This window comes from Miscanthus floridulus, chromosome 2 (genome assembly GCF_019320115.1).
Source record: "Miscanthus floridulus cultivar M001 chromosome 2, ASM1932011v1, whole genome shotgun sequence".
NCBI lineage: Eukaryota > Viridiplantae > Streptophyta > Magnoliopsida > Poales > Poaceae > Miscanthus > Miscanthus floridulus.
This window is the reverse complement of record NC_089581.1, coordinates 6,086,523-6,109,352: the sequence shown is the minus strand read 5'-3', so window position 1 is coordinate 6,109,352 and position 22,830 is coordinate 6,086,523. Positions and strand designations below refer to the sequence as shown.

The window sequence follows — 22,830 nt, the reverse complement described above, 5'->3', positions numbered from 1 at the left end:
GGTGTTTTGCGTTGACGTCCTTGGGGTGTCCACGAATTCTCGGAACCTAAAGTCAAGGAGGCTGTTGGGACTTAAACACGAAATGTAAATCTTCTAGTCTACATACCAAGTTTAAGTTACGTTTATGACAACTTCATTGCAAAACCTTTTGCCTCATTCTTCAAATTAAGTCCATGCCTAAATGCATCCTAGCCAATATAAGTAGAAGGCTAAGAAAGCACGCAAAGTAACCCAACTTTCCTCTGCTACATTTCCTCCCCTTCTTCGTCGCCGACGAGCTTGCCGGAGCCGAGAGGGAGGGTCCTGCTTCCTCTGGCTACAGTTCTGCTACTTTTGTCCTGCTAGTGAGTGTCTCGGATAACTTGTGAATTTCGTTGTTTTCCTCCCATCATTCATGCCTTGTCGTTGTTGTCATCGTCAGTTTTGTCACGAGCGTGAGGTGAGTGACAATAAAATAAATGCCCTTCTCCCCTCCACCTGGTTGTGTCTACCCAACCTCACACATGGATTTAGTGGACCACTCTTCACTATCGTTGCCACGGAGTTTGAGCTTTCGAGGTCTATTAGTGTGTCTCACCACCTCCGCCTTCACTGTCATTGTTATGCCCCTACTCTTCTCGGCCTAGATTCGTTCTCTGTCACCCTAGATCGAGTTGTCCACATCGCATCTATATTGCACCTCATCCTCGCTTGGGTCGATGGCTAGAAAGGCTCCACCACCCTACTTTGACTTTGAGCAACTGCCTGTGACCATCCTGTCGTCAAGATCTTCATAGCTCTCATATGTGGCTTCATTTGCTATGTCAAATGCCACCCACTAAGGTTCTTTGTGTTATCGTTCATTTATAGTTCGCTGGCGCACATCCAATATATCTTACAGTGGAGGCGTCCTCCAAGACAACGAGTAGAGACCACTCCAACCACCATTGCGGAGGCCCTTTTACCCCGACATGATGATGCTTAGCAACCTCCACCCGATCATCCCAATGAAGCATGCCTTCATCACATGCCATATATGCAAGAAGCTGAAGGGTTATGAGGATGCTACGCTAGCCAAAAAACAAAAATTTTGACCTCATAAATCAGGATCTACTGCTAGTTATAGATCACGGGATTACCACTAGACGCGTAGGTGCAGCGAAAGCGACTCGATGTAGTCGAACGCGTCGTAGCAGTGCCGTGCAGTTGTGAGGTCGTCCGTTCGTCCGTCCCCTTCGTACGGTTCGTCCTTGTGCTCCAGATGCAGCACCTCCGAGGTATCCACACGTATAGGGAGGAAGCGTTGCGCCTCCGGACTGCTAGGTCCGCGAGGAGCAGCAGATGCGGGCGTAGGATGGGTGGCGGCGGCTGCCAAAAGGCGTGGATTGATTTGCCCCGTTGCCCCACCCCACATATTTATAGGCATCCCTAATGAGCTCCTGGTTGGAGGCCCATTAGTAACCCTAAGCCTTGTCTAATTCGAATCCAATCCGAACTAGGCTTCCAGTCCCTTAAGCGTGCGACCCTATGGGTTCACGCACACATAGACACGGCCCGAGTACTCCTACTCGGCCATTAGTTGATAGCGGCCTCTAGCAAGGCATGTCAACTCCTATGCGTACGCAAAGATCATATCAGACGAACCACCACAAATTCACATACTTGTTATTCCCTTGCCTCACGATATTTAGTCCAACTTATAGGTTAACACTTAACCCAAGCACGGCCATGCATTTCTTGATCTAATCATTAGAGTGATCAGTGATATCTCTCTCATATATAGAGAGGGGCAAATCCATCTTAATTATCTATGTCTCATAGCATGTTTCCCGATAAACCCGAAAACCACATTTATAACTACCCTGTTACGGAGTAGCGTTTGATAGTCCCTGAGCAGGTCGTTTCACATCTTGAATACATACAACAATCTCAGGTCTAAGGACATAACGTATATGATATGAATAGAGATAATAACGACATCTCACGTTGGGTCAGTCCAGCCCCATGTCATACATGTGCCCACATTATTAGTTTGACATCTCCATGTCTATGACTTATGAAACATAGTCATCAACTAATAATGTGCTGATCCATTATTCATGTGTGTCCTCACACGAACTCTGACCAGGGACAATATTAGAATAACCATTCAAGTAAAAGAGTTTCACAAACAATTCACATAATTGCTAATCGATACAGGTTGTCTTTAATGGAAATTTAATGAACTCATAATATATCATGGATACAAGGCAATATAATCATCTCTATGATTATCTCTAGGGCATACTCCTAACAATCTCCCACTTGCACTAGAGTTAATCTCGAAGATATCTAATACCCATAGCTCTTATGTGCGCCTCATGCTTAGGCTGTGGAAGAGCCTTTGTCAAAGGATCTGCAACATTCAAATCTGTGTGTATCTTGCACATCTTGATCTCATCTCGTCTAACAAACTCTCGAATGAGGTGAAATTTCCGCAGTACATGTTTGCTCTTTTGGTGATTCCTTGGCTCCTTAGCCTGCGCAATTACCCTATTGTTGTCACAATGTAGATTCAATGGGCTGGACACATTCGGAAACACACCAAGTTCAATGAGGAACCTCCTCATCCAAACACCTTCCTTCGCAGCTCTAGAAGCTACAATGTACTCGGCCTCTGTTGTAGAATCGGTCACCGTCTCCTGCTTGGAACTTTTCCAACTTACAGCACCACCATTTATTATGAACACAAAACCTGATTGAGACTATGAATCATCCATGTCAGTTTGGAAGCTAGCATCGGTGTAACCATTTACAATGAGCTCCTCCTCACCTCCATAGATTAGGAACACATCTTTAGTCCTTCTCAAGTACTTAAGAATGTTTTTAACAAGTGTCCAGTGACTCTCGCCTGGATCAGCTTGGTACCTGCTCGCAACACTTAGAGCATATGAGACATCTGGGCGAGTACATATCATGGCGTACATGATGGAACCAACTGCCAAGGCATATGGAACCTTACTCATGTGCTTCCGCTCATCAGTTGTCGAAGGACAATGTTTATCCCTAAAGCGCATACCATGTGACATAGGCAAGAACCCTTTCTTGGACTGTTCCATTTTGAATCATTTCAACACCTTGTCAATGTACGTATCTTGGCTTAATCCTATAAGCCTCTTCGATCTATCTCTATAGATCTTGATGCCCAATATATATGCTGCTTCTCCTAAATCCTTCATAGAAAAACTATTATTCAATGAAGGCTTTACGAATTGCAACATAGGAATGTCATTCCCAATCAATAATATGTCATCCACATACAAGATCAGAAATACAACAGCGCTCCCACTTTCCTTCTTGTAAACACAAGGTTCTTCTTCATTCTGACAGAAGCCAAACCCTTTGACCACTTCATCAAAATGAATGTTCCAACTCTGAGATGCTTGCTTTAACCCATAAATGGATTTCTGAAGCTTGCATATTTTTCCAGCATTGTTTGGATCAACAAAACCTTTGGGATGTATCATATACACGTCCTCATCCAAATTTCCATTTAGAAAGGCTGTTTTAACATCCATCTACCATATCTCATAATCGAAACAAGCAGCTATTGCTAGAATGATTCCGGATAGATTTAAGCATCGCTACCGGTGAGAAAGTCTTGTCGTAGTCAATTCCTTGAACTTGCCGAAAACCCTTTGCAACAAGTCGAGCTTTATAGATGTGAACGTTTCCATCCATATCCTTTTTCTTTTTATAGATCCATTTGCACTCTATGGGTCTAACCCCATCAGGCGAGTCAACCAAGTTCCAAAATTGATTGTTTCCCATGGAATCTATCTCGGATCTCATGGCACTTTGCCATTTCTTGGAATCTAGGTCCATCATTGCTTCCGCATAAGTCACAGGTTCGTCATCGTCTAACAATAACAAATCCCCACGCAACTCATGGATTCTTGCTAACCTTTGTGGTTGTGGCGGTGTTTCTATTGCCATGGGTATCTCAACTTGTTCTGTTATATTAGCATCACTCGTAGAGTCCTTCCCAACTAGCTCATCTTGAACTTCTTCAAGATACACCTTCTGTCCACTTTTCTCTCTTTTGAGAAACTCTTTCTCTAAGAAAACACCATTCCGAGCAACAAACACTTTGCCCTCTGATCGGTTGTAGAAGTAATACCCTAAAGTTTCCTTCGGATATCCCATGAAAAAGCATTTGTCTGATTTGGGTGTTAGTTTATCTGTCATAAGTTGTTTGACATAAACTTCACAACCCCAAATTTTCAGAAAAGACAAACTGGGACTCTTACCAGTCCACATCTCATGTGGTGTCTTAACTACTGACTTAGATGATACCCTATTCAATGTGAAAGTGGCTGTTTCTAGAGCGTATCCCTAAAATGATAACGGTAGGTCTGACTGGCTCATCATAGACCGAACCATGTCCAACAAAGTCCGATTACGTTGCTCGGACACGCCATTTCTCTGAGGCGTTCTAGGTGGCGTAAGCTGTGGAACAATTCCGCAACTCTTTAGATAATTGCTAAACTCATGGCTCAAATATTCGCCTCCATGATTAGATCACAAAGCCTTAATTTTCTTGCCACGTTGATTCTCTACTTCACTCTGAAACTCCTTGAACTTTTCAAATGTCTCAGACTTATGTTTCATTAAGTAGACATAGCCATATGTACTAAAGTCATAAGTGAAGGTTATGAAGTATTGGAATCCGCCTCTTACTATCGTACTCATTGGTCCGCATACATCAGTATGTATGAGTTCCAGCAAGTCTGCCGCCCTCTCAGGAAAACCTGTGAAAGGCGTCTTGGTCATCTTGCCCAGCAGGCAAGCCTCACATGTCTCGTATGATTCAAAATCAAACGAAGTTAAAAGCCCATCAGAATGGAGCCTCTTCATGCGATTCTCACTTATATGACCTAAACGACAATGCCACATATAGGTAGGACTTAACTCATTAAGCCGAGGCCTTTTAGCACTTATATTACAGACAGGAAGCATCTTCAAGATTTAAAATAAATAACCCATTCACAATGGATGCAGAAGCCACAAACATGTCATTTTTAGAGATCACACAACCATTGTCTTTACTCGCAAATGAATAACCATCCTTCATCAAACATGAAGGTGACACAATGTTTTGACTTAAACTAGGAACAAAATAACAATTATTCAACTCCATAATAAATCCTGATGGGAGGTGAAGTTGCATCGTCCCGACGTTCAACGCGGCAACTCTTGCATTATTGCCCACGCGGAAATCAACTTCTCCCTTTTCCACGCTTCTACTTCTTATCATTCCCTACATCGTATTGCAAATATGAGCAACCGATCCGGTATCAAATACCCAAGAATTAATATAAGAATTAGCAAGGAAAATGTCTGTAACATAAACAACAAGTGTACAAGCTACGGGAGTATCTTTACTACCGCGATCCTTAATGGATTCCAGGTACAGCTTGCAGTTCCTCTTCCAATGACCTTTCCCATGACAATGAAAGCACTCAGCATCAGCAGGTGGTCCAGCCTTGGGTGCAGGTGGGTTTGGCTTAGAGATCTCATCTTTAGCCTTGCCCTTTTTCTTCTTCCAAGAATTGCCCTTCTTCTTAAACTTAGGCTTGTTTTGGACCGCCATCACATGGCTACTGCCAGCACCTTTCTTGATGTCAGCCTCTGCTGTTTTAAGCATGCCACATAACTCATTCAAGCCCTTTTCCGCCCCATGCATATGGTAGTTCATGACGAAATTTCCATAGCTGGGCGGAAGAGACACGAGAATAAAATCAGTAGCTAATTCAGGGCCAATTGAGAAGCCCGGCTTCTCCAACCTCTGAGTGTAACCAACCATTTTGATCACATGTGGCCCAACTGTTGCGCCCTCTGCTAGCTTGGTTTCAGCAAAAGCCTTTGAGACATTGAACCTTTCAGTCCTGGCTTGAGTCTGGAACATATCATTGAGCGCCACGATCATATCGTGTGCTGCATTGTTATTGTCAAACTGCAACTGTAGATCTGGTTCCATACAAGCAAGCATAAGGCAACTCACTTCAAGATCAGCATCACATGCTTTCTTGTAAGCGTTTTTCTCTACAGCAGGTGCATTATCAGCAGGCTCATCTGGTAATGGGGTGTCTAGAATTTCTTCCTTTTTCTTTGCCCTGAGAACAATTCTCAGGTTGCGGATCCAATTCGCATAGTTTGTTCCATTCAACTTATCTTTCTCAAGAATTGAACGCAAAGTAAATGGTTGATTGCTAGGTGCCATTTATCTACAACAAAAGTAATGCAAAATACTAAGACAATGTATCCAAGATAGAGTAAACAATATTAAAACTTTAATATAATCTACTCCCACTAAAATCAATATCCCTCTATTGAAACTTAGTGATTCAAGACCCACAACTAACAAGTCTACTAGTGAGCTTTAGCATCACCGCTAGAAGACATGGTAGATTGGTAAGCAACTCTTTGCTAATCATATCACATATGACTCTTGTTGTTGGGTAGCATCTCTATGCTTTGGTGCCCAACTACTCATGCTCCAAGGTCCCTAACCGTTAGGATGACCTTGTTCAAGTAACCAACCCTTCTGTTGTAAGTATCCGATACGAACCTGTCTAGTCAAGGAAAACCAGTGGCACCCTAATTTCATAGACCCACCACCGATTGTACAAGACGCCTGACAATACAAGGTTTGGGGAAGCATTTTAACTTAAACATTGCCGAGGGAACGTTCTACTTCACCATCGCATGTAGACAAAAAACATTATCGCACGTGAAAGTAGAATATAGTAAGAACGACATTAACACAGATATGACATGGTATAGCCCAATGTTCCTTTAGGGATCTCCATCTCCATTGAACTGTTCCTCATGATGATCTCCATCTCCATGATCCATGTATGCCATCCTTCAGTGATGAGTCCACCAAGACTAGCTATCACTAACGCAAGGCAATGAAGAAGAATACATAGTCGCGGATAGGATCATCACAGTTTGGCACGCAGGCCATTACATCAATTTGACAATATCTTAGTGGCTCTAGCCATATTGTCATACTCACGACATGCAAGCCATGAATTAATTACATACATGCATCACATACACATAAGGGCTATACCTGTCATAAATTCCTGCAAAACAGAGTTAACCGATTCCGACGTCTAATCTTAAAACACCGAAAACACCATCTTCCCGGCCTTTTTTCGCAAATCTAATTTCAGCGAAACCGACGAAGCAGGTGAGAATCGGATGTAAAAAAATTTTCTCTACAATTTTCATATAGAATTCGTCTCAATTAGAGGTCGTATGCAAAAGTTATGGCTGTTTTACCGAACAACACTTTTCTCTTGCACCCCGGCGCCCGGCAGTAGATCCAATCTATCACCGTTGCGCATCACATGTGCTCAGCACTTGATCTAGGTTTGATTCGATCAATCTAATTGATCTCTATCTTGCCATGACTAGATTTACATGTATCACTTAACTCGGATGGCGGAATTCCGACCGGTACGAGTAGATCGTTACAAGACCAACACGGTAAAATCACGAACCAAGATCAGAGACTCATCTACAACTGCGCATATCTCCATACGCACTCATCCGAACCTATAATGACACAGTAATGGCTCCGATGCCACTGAAGGGTTATGAGGATGCTATGCTAGCCGAAAAACAAAAATTTTGACCTCATAAACCAGGATCTACTGCTAGTTATAGATCACGGGATTACCACTAGACGCGTAGGTGCAGCGGAAGTGACTCGATGTAGTCGAATGCGTCGTAGCAGTGCCGTGCAGTTGTGAGGTCGTCCGTTCATCCGTCCCCTTCGTGCGGTTCATCCTTGTGCTCCAGATGCAGCACCTCCGAGGTATCCACACGTGCAGGGAGGAAGCGTTGCGCCTCTGGACTGCTAGGTCCGTGAGGAGCAGCAGATGCGGGCGTAGGATGGGCGGCGGCGGCTGCCAAAAGGCGTGGATTGATTTGCCCCATTGCCCCACCCCACATATTTATAGGCATCCCTAATGAGCTCCTGAGTTGGAGGTCCATTAGTAACCCTAAGCCTTGTCTAATTCGGATCCAATCCGAACTAGGCTTCCAGCCCCTTAAGCGTGCGACCCTATGGGTTCACGTACACATAGACACGGCCCGAGTACTCCTACTCAGCCATTAGTTGATAACGGCCTCTAGCAAGGCATGTCAACTCCTATGCGTATGCAAAGATCATATCAGACGAACCACCACAAAACCACATACTTGTTATTCCCTTGCCTCACGATATTTGGTCCAACTCATAGGTTAACACTTAACCCAAGCACGGCCATGCATTTCTTGATCTAATCATTAGAGTGATCAGTGATATCTCTCTCATATATAGAGAGGGGCAAATCCATCTTAATTGTCTATGTCTCATAGCATGTTTCCCGACAAACCCGAAAACCATCTTTATAACTACCCTATTACGGAGTAGCGTTTGATAGTCCCTGAGCAGGTCATTTCACATCTTGAATACATACAACAATCTCAGGTCTAAGGACATAACGTACATAATGTGAATAGAGATAATAACGACATCTCATGTTGGGTCAGTCCAGCCCCATGTCATACATGTGCCCACATTATTAGTTTGACATCTCCATGTCTATGACTTGTGAAACATAGTCATCAACTAATAATGTGTTGATCCATTATTCATGTGTGTCCTCACATGAACTCTGACTAGGGACAACATTAGAATAACCATTCAAGTAAAAGAGTTTCACAAACAATTCACATAATTGCTAATCGATACAGGTTGTCTTTAATGGAAATTCAATGAACTCATAATATATCATGGATACAAGGCAATATAATCATCTCTATGATTATCTCTAGGGCATACTCCTAACAGAAGCTCCCTAATTCATCTAGTGTATCTTCTTGTCGGTGTTTTTGGACCATCGACGAGTAAATTTGTACTTGCGCGTCTGGCTTAGATGGTGTGCTCGGAGGACACAAGGGTTTATACTGGTTCGGGAGGAACGTCCCTATGTCTAGTTCACTGCTGCTCGTGTTACCGATACTTGGTCTGCAGTAGGGGGTACAAACAGGCGAGAGAGAGAGGATCCTAAGTCTCTGGTGGAAGGAGTGAACGGGTGCTAAGAGCTCGCTTGCTGCTCAGCCATGTGCTCATGTCGTGCTCTTGCTTCCAGATCTCCCTTTTCTTGGGGCGCCTTGCTTCCCCTTTTATAGGCAAAGGGAAAGCATGGGTTACAGAGGAGGAAAAGGAGAAGAACGAGAGAGAAGAAGGCTTCCAAGGTTGCCGAGTCCTTCTTCTCCTTCATACGGGTCCCATTGATCCTATAGATGTCAACAGGGACGGCTCCATATCATGGCCCTATTCGTCACTGGCGCCATGCGCAAGCATCATCTGTCGGTCATGGCATTCCACTCCGTCCTGGCGGATGTTGTGGTGAACTGAGTGTCCGTACGAGGATTAGGCAGAACAGCACCAGCACGTCCGACACTGTTCTTGATGTGAATCCCCAGGTATGGCTCATTATGGCCACGGGTTACATCGAGGCATGCCAGCCTCTTCCCTGGCGTTAGAGTTTTGACCCAAGTGAAAGCTCTAGTTTGGTTTTGGTGAATTGATGAAACCCTAAGTGCTAACCTAGTTTATCAAGTGATCATGAGATAGGTAGCAGACTTCAAGAAGAGAAGCTAATGGAGATCATAGCATGACAATGGTGATGGCATGGCGATGATCAAGGGCTTAAACTTGAAAAGAAGAAAGAGAAAAACAAAAAGCTCAAGGCAAAGGTATAACTTGTAGGAGCTATTTTGTTTTGGTGATCAAGACACTTAGAGAGTGTGATCACATTTAGGTTTGATAGCCGTACTATTAAGAGGGGTGAAACTCGTATCGGAATACAGTTATCAAAGTGCCACTAGATGCTCTAACTCATTGCATATGCATTTAGGATCTAGTGGAATGCTAACACCCTTGAAAATGTTTGTGAAAATATGCTAACACATGTGCACAAGGTGATACACTTGGTGGTTGGCACATTGGAGCAAGGGTGGAGAAGTTAGAAGTGAAAACAGAGGAGATGCCAGCGTCGGTCAAGTGACCGGACGCTAGATCCAAAAGCACCGGATGCTGACGCCTGCGTCCGGTCGCGTTGACTGGCGGTACAGAGGCTAGGGTTTACCACCGGACGCTGGGTTGTGTCCGGTCGAGGTGGACTGGACACGTCCGGTCGAGGAAAACCAGGTTTTGACCCTTACTGTACTCGATCGGACGCTGAGGCTCCAGCATCCGGTCAGTTTTACCGGAGCGTCCGGTCAACTTCGTAGCCGTTGGAATCTGACGAACAACGTTTGAAGCTGATGACGTGTGGCGTTCATCGGTGGACCGAACGCGGAGTCCAGGGTCCAGTCAGTAAGACCGGAGCGTCCGGTCAGAGCGCAGTGTACCCAGTGAAGGGGTACAACGGCTCTATTTCGTGGGGGCTTCTATTTAAGCCCCATGGCCGGTTGTAGCTCAAATTTTTGGCCATTTTCATTGACATAGCAACCTTGTGAGCTAAGCCAAAGTCCTCCCACTCATCTACATCATTGATTCATCATCATAGTAAGATTGGGAGTGAACCAAGTGCATTGCTTGAGTGATTGCATCTAGAGGCACTTGGTGTTCGTGTTTCGCTGCGGATTTCGCTTGTTACTCTTGGTGGTTGCCGCCACCTAGACGGCTTGGAGCAGCAAGGATCGTCGAGCGGAGGTGGTGATTGTCTCCGGCTCCGATCGTGGTGATTGTGAGGGGTTCTTGACCTTTTCCCGGTGAAGAGCCAAAGGTACTCTAGTGAATTGCTCGTGGCTTATGTGATCCTCATCTTGTGTTGGTTGTGCAGCACCCTATTGAGGGTTTGGCGTATGAAGCCAATTAGCGCGTGAACCTCCAAGTGAGTGAATCGCCACAACGAGGACTAGCTTGATGGCAAGCAAGTGAACCTCGGTAAAAATCATTGTGTTCATCATTGATTCCGAGGTGATTGGTCTTTATTGTTATTCATCTTTGTGATTGATTGGTTCTTCATCTACACGGCGGTATAACTATCTTAATCACTCTCTTTACTTTACCGCAAACTAGTTGACAAGTTCTTTAGTGTAGCTAGTTGTGAGAGCTTGCTTGCTTGGTTGGTGTGGCTCTTTAGTTAGTCTTTGAGAGCACACTAACATAGGGTAGTGTCATACCTCTTGTGTGAATCGACACTATCTAAACTAGAATTGTGGTAGGTGGCTTGCATTTTAAGTAGGCTAGCGCAACACTTGCTTCGCCTCATAATTGTCTAACCTTTTGTTAAGTGTTGTTGTTGAAGAATTTTTATTAGGCTATTCACCCCCCTCTAGCCATTAGGACCTTTCAAGTGGTATCAGAGCCGAGGTCACCGTGATTTGAGGCTTAACAACCTTCGGTGTAAAAATGGCTCAAATCAACAACACCAAGAAGCCACCCCAATTTGATGGCACAAATTACCCCTATTGGAAGGCTAAGATGACAACATATATCAAGTCAATCAATAGGAAGATTTGGAAGGTGGTAGAAACAAAAATTGAGATTAAAGATGAAGAGACTCCCACCACCACCGAAGAATTGCTACTCCAAAACAATGACATTGCTCTTAGTGCCATCCATGATGCTTTGGATGAGAGAACATTTGAGCAAATCAAGAACATTGAGAGAGCTCATGAGGCATGGAAGAAATTGGAAGAATCATTTGAGGGCACCAAGGCAATCGAAGGTACAAAGGCATACATTCTCAAGGATAAATTTGCTAGTTTCAAGATGAAGGAAGATGAAAGTGTGCCGGACATGTTCCATTGGATGGAAGTAATTGTAAATGATCTCAAGGCACTTGGTGAGAAGATAGAGGACAAGGAGTTCTCAAATAAGTTCTTAAGATGCTTACCCTCAAGATTTGGTACATTGATCACTATTCTAGTGAGGTCCGGTTTGGATACAATGACACCAAATCAAGTCTTGGGAGATATCATGACCGATGATGCCTATAGAGATGATGATGAGAAGGAAGAAAAGAGAGAGAAGAAAGAAGAGAAGAAAGCTGACAAGAAGAAGAGCGTGGCATTCAAGGCCACATCATCCAAGGGCAAAGCTAAGCAAGAAACATCAAGTGAAGAAGATGAATCATGGGATGATGATGATGATGAGAAGATGGCTCTATTTGTTAAGAGATTTGGCAAGTTCATGGTGAAGAAGGGATATCATGCAAGAAGAAAGAAATCTTCATTCAAGAACAAAGAAGAGTCAAGAAGGTGTTTCAAGTGTGGAAGCAAAGATTATCTTATTGCTCAATGCCCATACAATAGTGAAAATGATGATGACAACAAGAAGAACAAGAAGGACAAGAAGGAAAAGAGAGAGAAGAAGGACAAGATGGCCTTCAAGAAGAAGAAGGGTGGTTCATATGTAGTCACTTGGGATAGTGATGCTTCCTCAAGTGATGATGATGATGATAGTGATGATCACAAGACCACCAAGAAGAAGGTTCTTGCAAGCATTGCCATAAATGAGAAGCCTTCTCTCTTCGAATCTTCATCATGCTTCATGGCTAAGGCCACCAAGGTACAATCTTGCGATGATGAAAGTGATGAAGAACATGATGATGATAATGAACATAAAAATGAAAATGATAGTGATAGTGATGATGATGAACCCACTAAGGATGAATTATTTGACATGCTAGAAGATGCTAGAGAACACTTTGATATCAAAAGAAGGGAATGCAAAAGCTTGCGTAAGGAACTAAAAGCCCTTAAGCAAGCCTTTGATGAGCTCAATACATCTCATGGGAGGCTAGAGGAAGCCAATGAGAAGCTTGGCAAAACTCACAAAAAGCTTGAAAAGGCTCATTCCTCTTTGCTTGATGAGCAAAATAAAAAGCATGTTGAAACATACAATGTAGGTTTAACTTGTGACATAATTGATGAACCACTATCTATGCCTATTATTGTCACTCCTACTAACCCTTCTTGTAGCACTTCCACTTCTACCTCATCTAGTAGTGATGGTCTCACTTGTGACGCCTCACTAGTGGTTGAGAATGAGAACCTTAAGAAGGAGGTCACTAAGCTCACTCACAACCTAGCTAAGGCTTATGGTGGTGAGGACCGCTTGCTTATGTGCTTAGGTAGCCAAAAAACGTCTCTCTACAAAGAGGGATTGGGCTATACCCCCAATAAAGGCAAAGCGGCCTTTGATCCTCACAAGACAAGTTTTGTGAAGAACAATGGTCGGTTTTGCACTAGTTGCAAGCAAATGGGCCACAAAGAGCAAGAATGCAAAAATAAGAACAAAAATGCTAATGTATCCTTTATTAAGCTTGATTCATGCTATATGCTTACTAAGGGTATAAATGGTGTAAAGGCTAAGTTTATTGGTAAACCATGGATGGGCTCAAAGAAGAAAGCCATTTGGGTACCAAAGAGCCTAGTGACTAACCTTCAAGGACCCAAGCAAGTTTGGGTACCTAAAAAGAATTGATCTTCTTTTATAGGTCAATTACAAAGCCGGAGGAAGGCATTGGGTTTTTGATAGTGGGTGTACTCAACACATGACCGGTGATGCAAGAATATTCAACTCAATCAACACCAATGGCAATGATGGTTATGATAGTATCACATTTGGTGATAATGGCAAAGGCAAGGTCAAAGGGCTTAGTAAGATTGCAATATCAAATGACATGAGCATATCCAATGTGTTGCTAGTAGAGAGCTTGAACTTCAATTTGCTATCCATAGCTCAATTGTGTGATCTTAGATTCAAATGCATATTTGGAGTAGATAATGTAGAAATCATAAGTGTAGATGACTCTAACTTGATCTTCAAAGGCTTTAAATATGAGAATCTCTACTTGGTTGATTTTAATGCTAGTGAAGCTAAATTATCTACATGCTTGTTCACTAAGTCTAGCATGGGTTGGTTATGGCATAGAAGACTTGGTCATGTTGGAATGAAACAATTGAATAGATTGATTAAGCATGACTTAGTTAAAGGCTTGAAAGATGTTGTGTTTGAAAAGGATAAGCTTTGTAGCTCTTGTCAAGCTGGCAAACAAGTTGGGAACACCCATCCTAAGAAAAGTATGACGAGCACTAGTAAAGCATTTGAGTTATTGCACATGGATTTGTTTTGGCCAACACAATACACTAGTATCAGTGGTAACAAGTATGGCTTTGTGATAGTGGATGACTACACTAGATACACATGGGCATTCTTTCTAGTAGACAAAAGTGATGTATTTGCAACATTCAAATCATTTGTCAAAGGCATTCATAATGAGTTTGAAACAACCATCAAGAGAGTTAGAAGTGACAATGGTAATGAGTTCAAGAACACTAGAATTGATGAGTTATGTAATGAATTTGGAATTAGACATCAATTCTCGACCAAGTACTCTCCACAATCAAATGCCTTGTTGAGAGGAAGAATAGAACACTCATTGATATGTCAAGGTCTATGCTTAGTGAGTACAATGTGAGTCAATCCTTTTGGGCTGAAGCTATCAACACGGCTTGCTATTGTAGCAACCGCCTCTATTGTCACCGATTGAAAGAGAAGACACCATATGAGCTCTTGAATGGTAGAAAGCCCAACATTGCATATTTTCAGGTCTTTGGTTGCAAATGCTATATCTTGAAGAAAGGCACAAGATTGGGCAAGTTTGACAAGAAATGTGATGAATGATTCCTACTTGGTTACTCCACTACAAGCAAAGCATATAGAGTTTGTAATTTGGAAAGTGGTACTCTTGAGGAAGTTCATGATGTTGAATTTGATGAAACCAAGGGTTCACAAGAAGAGGATGAAAACTTGGAAGATGTTAGAGGCATTCAACTTTCAAATGCCATGAAGAACATGGATGTTGGTGAATTGAGGCCAAGGCAAGTGAATGATGATGAAGATGATCAAGTGCAAGTGCTCTCCAACTCAAATGTGCAAGATGATACAAATCAAGCTAGTGCAAGTAACACTCATGACATTAATCAAGATCAAGTGGCTAGTACATCATCTCAACCCAATAATCAAGCAAGTGCAAGCAATCAAGTTCCAATCCTCCAACCAACAAGTATTGCAAGAGATCATCCTTTGGATACAATCATTGGTGATATTTTAAGAGGTGTACAAACAAGATCAAGATTGACATCATTTTGTGAACACTTCTCATTTGTGTCATCCATTGAACCAAAGAAGATAGATGAAGCTTTAAAGGATGTTGATTGGGTCAATGCTATGCATGAAGAGCTAAACAACTTCACAAGAAATCAAGTATGGGAAATGATAGAAAGACCAAAGGGACACAATGTGATTGGAACCAAATGGGTCTTTAGAAACAAGCAAGATCAAGATGGGATAGTAGTAAGGAACAAAGTAAGATTAGTAGCACAAGGCTATACACAAGTTGAAGGTCTTGATTTTGGAGAAACATATGCCCCCATTGCTAGATTGGAAGCAATAAGAATCTTGCTAGCCTATGCTTGTGCTCACAACATCAAGCTCTATCAAATGGATGTCAAGAGTGCATTTCTCAACGAATATATCAATGAAGAAGTATATGTTGAGCAACCTCCCGGTTTTGAAGATGACAAGAAACCCAACCATGTGTACAAGTTGAAGAAGGCATTATATGGCTTGAAGCAAGCACCTAGAGCATGGTATGAGAGATTGAGGGACTTCCTTCTCTCTAAAGGGTTCATAATGGGCAAGGTTGACACCACTCTTTTCATCAAGAAGACTGGAAAAGATCTATTTGTATTGCAAATCTATGTTGATGATATCATATTTGGATCAACCAATTAAGAATTTTGTGATGAGTTTGGAAAGATGATGGCTAATGAGTTTGAAATGTCCATGATTGGAGAATTGAGTTACTTCCTTGGTCTTCAAATCAAGCAATTAAAGAATGGTACATTTATGAGTCAAGGCAAGTACATCAAGGACATGATCAAGGAGTTTGGCATGATCGATAGCAAAGTCATTAGCACACCAATGGGAACCAATGGCAACTTGGATAGTGATGCAAGTAGAAATATGGTAGATCAAAAGTTGTATTGGTCTATGATTGGAAGCCTACTCTATGTGACCGCATCAAGGCCAGATGTTATGTTTAGTGCATGCATGTGTGCAAGATTTTAAGCCTCACCAAGAGAAAGTCATTTGAAGGCTACAAAGAGGATATTGAGGTACTTTAAGCATACACCAAATGTTGGTTTATGGTATCCCAAAGGAGCAAAGTTTGAGCTAGTTGGTTACTCCGATTCGGATTATGCGGGATGCAAGGTTGAAAGGAAGAGCACCTCGGGCACATGTCAATTGTTGAGAAGATCACTTGTTTCATGGTCATTAAAGAAGCAAAATAGTGTTGCATTATCAACCGCCGAAGCTGAATACATATCCACCGGTAGTTGTTGTGCACAAATACTTTGGATGAAGGCCACTTTGAGTGATTTTGGAATCAAGTTCAAGAAAGTGCCATTGCTATGTGACAATGAGAGTGCAATTAAGTTGACAAACAATCCGGTTCAACATGCAAGAACAAAGCACATTGATGTCCACCACCATTTCATAAGAGATCACCAACAAAAAGGGGACATTTGCATTGAGAGTGTAGGCACCGAAGATCAACTTGTCGATATATTCACCAAGCCATTGGATGAGAAAATGTTTTGCAAACTAAGGAATGAGTTGAACATATTGGATTTCTCAAATATGTGTTGATGCACCTCACTCATATGACATGCCTCTCCTTCGAGCAATCCAAGGTAAAAGTTAATTGGCATGACATACATCCTTGCTAAGGACATGTTAAGTGCATCTAGTCATATTTTCAATCTTATTAGGACCTTGCAAGTGGTTCTATTTCATTAGGCTCATTCATGAAACTCAAATGATTTTGATGTCTATATGGTATCACTATTACTTCTATGCTTGACTTGATCTAGTGATGGTATATGACATGTTTATGGGCTTGTAAACCTAGTGTTTAATCTAGAAAATGAACTATAAGTGTTTAACTCAACATGGTACAAGATAACCCTTATTTGGAGGTGTTAAGAAGTTTATCCTTGGATCAAACCGAGTTAAATATCTTTGGGTAATAATCTAGAATTGAACCAAATTTGGGAAAATAACCCTCACCCCATTGATTGACTTTGATAATCTCGACCCTACAAGTCATTCTATCTACATTTAGAACCTTTGTGGCCATTGATGACAAAGGGGGAGAGAAACAAAGATAAGGGGGAAAGAGAAATAAGAGGGAGAGAAACAAACATAAAGAAAGATATCTTTATATATGACATAGGGGGAGAGATATAACAAAGGAAAGGGATCAACTAAAATTTTGAGCACACAAGTAGGGGGAGCAAGCTCATGAACTTGTATGGTGCATTTGTATGTGCATCTCATATGTTTGCTTGCATAGCACAAGTATTAAATTTACACATCCATGCTTGTGTGATGAATGTTAGTTGTAAGATTGAATGGTGAAATGAAATCACTAGATAACTTTCTTTTCCAAGTAAGTCTTTACAAGTGATATCTTTTCAAAATATGTTTCCAAGTGATATAGAACTAACCATGGTGCTAAGGATGGTATATTGGTGCACTCCGATTGGTATCACGCTTCAAAGGTCTATCTTTTATACCTTAGCATCATTTGGTAGACATTGACTCCTACATTTCCTATCTAAGCATATGTGCAAGCTACAATCCAAACTCTTAGCACATATGTAGGGGGAGCAATTGCTACCACTTAGGGTCCATGAAACTTGTCCATATCCTTTTACAAATGGTAAATATGCTTGGGCAAGCAACATGGATTCAATTGAATTTAAATTCATATCTTTGTATAAGGGTTGTCATCAATTACCAAAAAGGAGGAGATTGAAAGCTCTAGTTTGGTTTTGGTGAATTGATGAAACCCTAAGTGCTAACCTAGTTTATCAAGTGATCATGAGATAGGTAGCACACTTCAAGAAGAGAAGCTAATGGAGATCATAGCATGACAATGGTAATGGCATGGCGATGATCAAGGGCTTAAACTTGAAAAGAAGAAAGAGAAAAACAAAAAGCTCAAGGCAAAGGTATAACTTGTAGGAGCTATTTTGTTTTGGTGATCAAGACACTTAGAGAGTGTGATCATATTTAGGTTTGATAGCCGTACTATTAAGAGGGGTGAAACTCGTATCGGAATACAGTTATCAAAGTGCCACTAGATGCTCTAACTCATTGCATATGCATTTAGGATCTAGTGGAATGCTAACACCCTTGAAAATGTTTGTGAAAATATGCTAACACATGTGCACAAGGTGATACACTTGGTGGTTGGCACATTGGAGCAAGGGTGGAGAAGTTAGAAGTGAAAACAGAGGAGATGCCAGCATCGGTCAAGTGACCGGACGCTGGATCCAAAAGCACCGGACGCTGACGCCTACGTCCGGTCACGTTGACTGGCGGTACAGAGGCTAGGGTTTACCACCGGACGCTGGGCTGTGTCCGGTCGAGGTGGACCGGATGCGTCCGGTCAAGGAAAACTAGGTTTCAACCCTTACTGTACTCGACCGGACGCTGAGGCTCCAGCGTCCGGTCAGTTTTACCGGAGCGTCCGGTCAACTTCGTAGCCGTTGGAATCTGATGAACAACGTTTGAAGCTGATGACGCGTGGCATTCATCAGTGGACCGGACGCTGAGTCCAAGGTCTGGTTAGTAAGACCGGAGCATCCGGTCAGAGCACAGTGTACCCAGTGAAGGGGTACAATGGCTCTATTTCGTGGGGGCTTCTATTTAAGCCCCATGGATGGTTGTAGCTCAAATTTTTGGCCATTTTCATTGACATAGCAACCTTGTGAGCTAAGCCAAAGTCCTCCCACTCATCTACATCATTGATTCATCATCATAGTGAGATTAGGAGTGAACCAAGTGCATTACTTGAGTGATTGCATCTAGAGGCACTTGATGTTCGTATTTCGCTGCAGATTTTGCTTGTTACTCTTGGTGGTTGCCGCCACCTAGATGGCTTGGAGCAGCGAGGATCGTTGAGCGGAGGTGGTGATTGTCTCTGGCTCCGATCATGGTGATTGTGAGGGGTTCTTGACCTTTCCCCGGTGGAGAGCCAAAAGGTACTCTAGTGAATTGCTCATGGCTTGTGTGATCCTCATCTTGTGTTGGTTGTGCGGCACCCTATTGAGGGTTTGGCGTATGAAGCCAATTAGTGCATGAACCTCCAAGTGAGTGAATCACCACAACGAGGACTAGGTTGACGGCAAGCAAGTGAACCTCGGTAAAAATCATTATATTCATCATTGATTCCGAGGTGATTGGTCTTCATTGTTATTCATCTTTGTGATTGATTGGTTCTTCATCTACACGGCGGTATAACTATCTTAATCACTCTCTTTACTTTACCGCAAACTAGTTGACAAGCTCTTTAGTGTAGCTAGTTGTGAGAGCTTGCTTGCTTGGTTGGTGTGGCTCTTTAGTTAGTCTTTGAGAGCACACTAACATAGGGTAGTGTCATACCTCTTGTGTGAATCGATACTATCTAAACTAGAATTGTGGTAGGTGGCTTGCATTTTAAGTAGGCTAGCGCAACACTTGCTTCGCCTCATAATTGTCTAACCTTTTGTTAAGTGTTGTTGTTGAAGAATTTTTATTAGGCTATTCACCCCCCTTTAGCCATTAGGACCTTTCACCAGGCCCATACACTTAGACCTAGAGTGGTTGACAGTAGTATGGGTCCCCATCGGATGAGATAGAACCCGTGTCCTTGAGGTCGAGCGAGACGGAGCCTACGACCTTGGGCAAGACAGAAACCGTGTCCTTGGGGTTGGGTGAGACGAAGCCCGTGGCCTTAGGCGAGATGGAACCCACATCCTTGGGGTCAGGTGAGATGGAGCCCATACCCAAGGGGTCAGGAGAGATGTAGCCTGCGGACTCAAGGTCGGACAAGACGGAGCCCGCGGCCTTGGGGCTGGCCGAGACCTTTTAATACGTCTCGAGCCATCTAGGGAAGTCAGCGTGGGCGCTAACTTCCTTGCTTTAGGTATCCCTAATATCGATACCCAACAATAACCCCAAGCCTACGAAGGAGTAGAATACTCCTTTGGAGGCTTTTCCGGACGAGAGGACTCTGAGGGCCTTGGCCTTCTTTTTGTAGCCCGCGAGGTGTCCTGGTAGGACTGTAATTCCCTTTTGTCGTGATCGGTCTTCTTGGGGGCATGTAACCATAGGATTCGGGAGGTCAGAAAGATTTTTCTTGATTTTGGTCCCCTAGGATCAGATCGGTCTGCCGTCACTCATACTGCGACCACGTGTTCGGTCTCCTTATGAGTCTAACTTCCCTCGAGCCCCCACGCGTAGCAAGGGTTCGGTCGAGGGTTAGCTCGTCTTCGTGATCGTCATACCTCAAACATTTTTTGATAAAATGAAGGGGCTAAGCCATGCCATGTTTTTCCTCGATGGACGAAACATGGTGCTTGGTGGGCTGTTAACGGGCTAGTCTGAGTGGGGCCCTGGCTTCCCATTCGCGGGGGTTCAGCATGGGTCAGCTGGTGACCGACTCTAGACTCTTGGCGGCCAATCCATATAGTTCTTGGGTCCGTTCGACCGGTCCCAAGGGCTCGTTGCCTTTCTTTGAGAAAAAACCATAGACTAGGAACCGACTAAGACTCGAACATGGGTCGGGATGCCCATGGCGCTCGTGTGCCCGGGTACTGGCCGCTAGTGGGCCCATCCCTTTCCACCCCTCACTCTAAGGGTGCCCTGGAGTGGCTGTGAACCCATCGGCGGGCCAGCCTTCGAACTCCTGGTCCTGAATGGGCCATAGGTGCATTTTTAGCTCCGTATCCCTCCTTACTTGTGACGGTTCTTGCGTCTGTCTACACCGATGCCGAGCTAGATGACATCAAGAAGGAGGTGGCCCCTCTAGCATAGGACTTACCTACTGAGATAGAGGATGAGATCACCCCCTAAGAAATTAGTTAAGTAGATAAGCTAGCCGGCGAACTTGTAATAAGTGGACAAGCTCTTAAATTTCATCATGGCCAAACATATTTTTATCTCTTCTCTCCTTTTTTTATAAAAAGGTTAATGCATTCTGACCCTTTTCGTCATTAAGGTTGTAAATCTCAGGGTGTGGGTGAAAAAACTCTAATCATGCTAGTGAGCAAAAACATCGTAGCCGCTAGGGCGTAGGTTTCTTGCAGTCCGACCAGTTTTACTCAGCGTTTGTTTCTACAACCCTTGCTTCTAGATCTTAATGTGAGAAAGGGTTGGGCATAGAGAATGTTTGCCGGATAGATATACTCTTTAATGTGTTCTGAATCTTTTCGTAGTTAAGGCTAAAAAGCTCGTGGTGTGGGCAAAAAACTCTGATCATGCTGGTGAGCAAAAATGTCATAGCCACTGGGGCATAGGTTTCTTGTGGTCCGACTAGTTTTACTCAGCATTTGTTTCCACAACCCTTGCTTCTAAATCTTAACATGAGAATGGGTCGGGCATAGAGAATGTCTACCAGATAGATATACTCTTTAATGTGTTCTAACTCTTTCCGTAGTTAAGGCTAAAAAGCTCGGGGTGCGGGCAAAAAACTCTGATCACGTTGGTGAGCAAAAATATCATAGCCGCTAGGGCGTAGGTTTTTTGTGGTCTGACCAGTTTTACTCAGCGTTTATTTTCGCAACCCTTGCTTCTAGATCTTAACGTGAGAAAGGGTCGGGCATAGAGAATGTCTACCAGATAGATATGCTCTTATCAGCCCCCAAGTGAGGCCCGACCCCTTGTCGTTGTTGGGGTCGGGTGTCACTAAAGATCGAGGAGTCGATAGCAAAACCGATAAGAGAAAGCATGCGTAGATTAAGGGTAAAAGCGACGTAGCTATTCGATGTTTTAGGCGTTGATGAAGACTTCATCATCGATGGTCTTGAGCTTATAGGTGCTAGGTTGGAGCACCTCCGCGATGACATACGGTCCCTCCCATGGTAGAGAGAGCTTGTGGCGGTTCTTGTTGCTCTGGATGAGGCGGAGCACCAGGTCCCCAGCGTTAAAGGCCCGACTCCACACTCGACGGCTATGGTACCGATGTAACGCTTGCTGGTACTTGGCAAAGCGGAGGAGGGCAATGTCACGTGCTTCATCTAGCTAGTCCATGGCATTCTCGAGGGACACCTTGGCTCCCTGTTCATCGTACGCCCTGACCCTCGACGCTCCATAATCGAGGTCGGTCGGGAGGATAGCCTCGAAACCATAGACCATGAAGAATGGCGTGTAGCCGGTGGCCCGACTGGGTTGTCCTCAGGCTCTAGAGCACCACGGAAAGCTCCGCGACCCATCATCTACCAAACTTATTCAACCGGTTGAAGATCATAGGCTCAAGGCCTTGTACGACCATGTCATTCGCGTGCTCGACCTGCCCGTTCATTTGGGGATGCACCACAACAGCCCAATCGACGTGGATGTGGTATTCATCGCAGAATCAGAGGAACTTTTTCCTAGTGAATTGTGTATCATTATCCGTGATAATGGAGTTTAGGACTCTAAAGCGATGGATGATGTCAAGGAAGAATAGCACGGCTTGCTCGGACTTGATCACGAAGATCGATCGAGCCTCTATCCACTTTGTAAACTTGTCTATGGTGACAAGCAAGTGCATATAGCCCCTAGGTGCCCTCTTGAGAGGTCCAACCAGATTGAGCCCCTAGACCATGAATGGCCACATGATGAGGATCGTTTGGAGTGCTTGGGCCTGTAGGTAGGTCTATCAAGTGCAGTATTGACACCATTCATAGGTGCGTACA

General features: G+C 43.5%; 1 protein-coding gene across 1 annotated transcript; it reads right to left on the bottom strand.

Moving 5' to 3' along the window:
* Nucleotides 1–5,261: 5,261 nt before the first annotated feature.
* On the bottom strand, nt 5,262–6,241 carry LOC136536013 (uncharacterized). The gene is made up of 2 exons (XM_066528446.1): nt 5,383–6,241; nt 5,262–5,278 (listed from the first exon to the last, which is right to left on the bottom strand). Exons 1-2 carry the CDS (start codon nt 6,239–6,241, stop codon nt 5,262–5,264), a joined length of 876 nt encoding a protein of 291 aa, XP_066384543.1.
* Between the last annotated feature and the right edge of the window lie 16,589 nt (nt 6,242–22,830).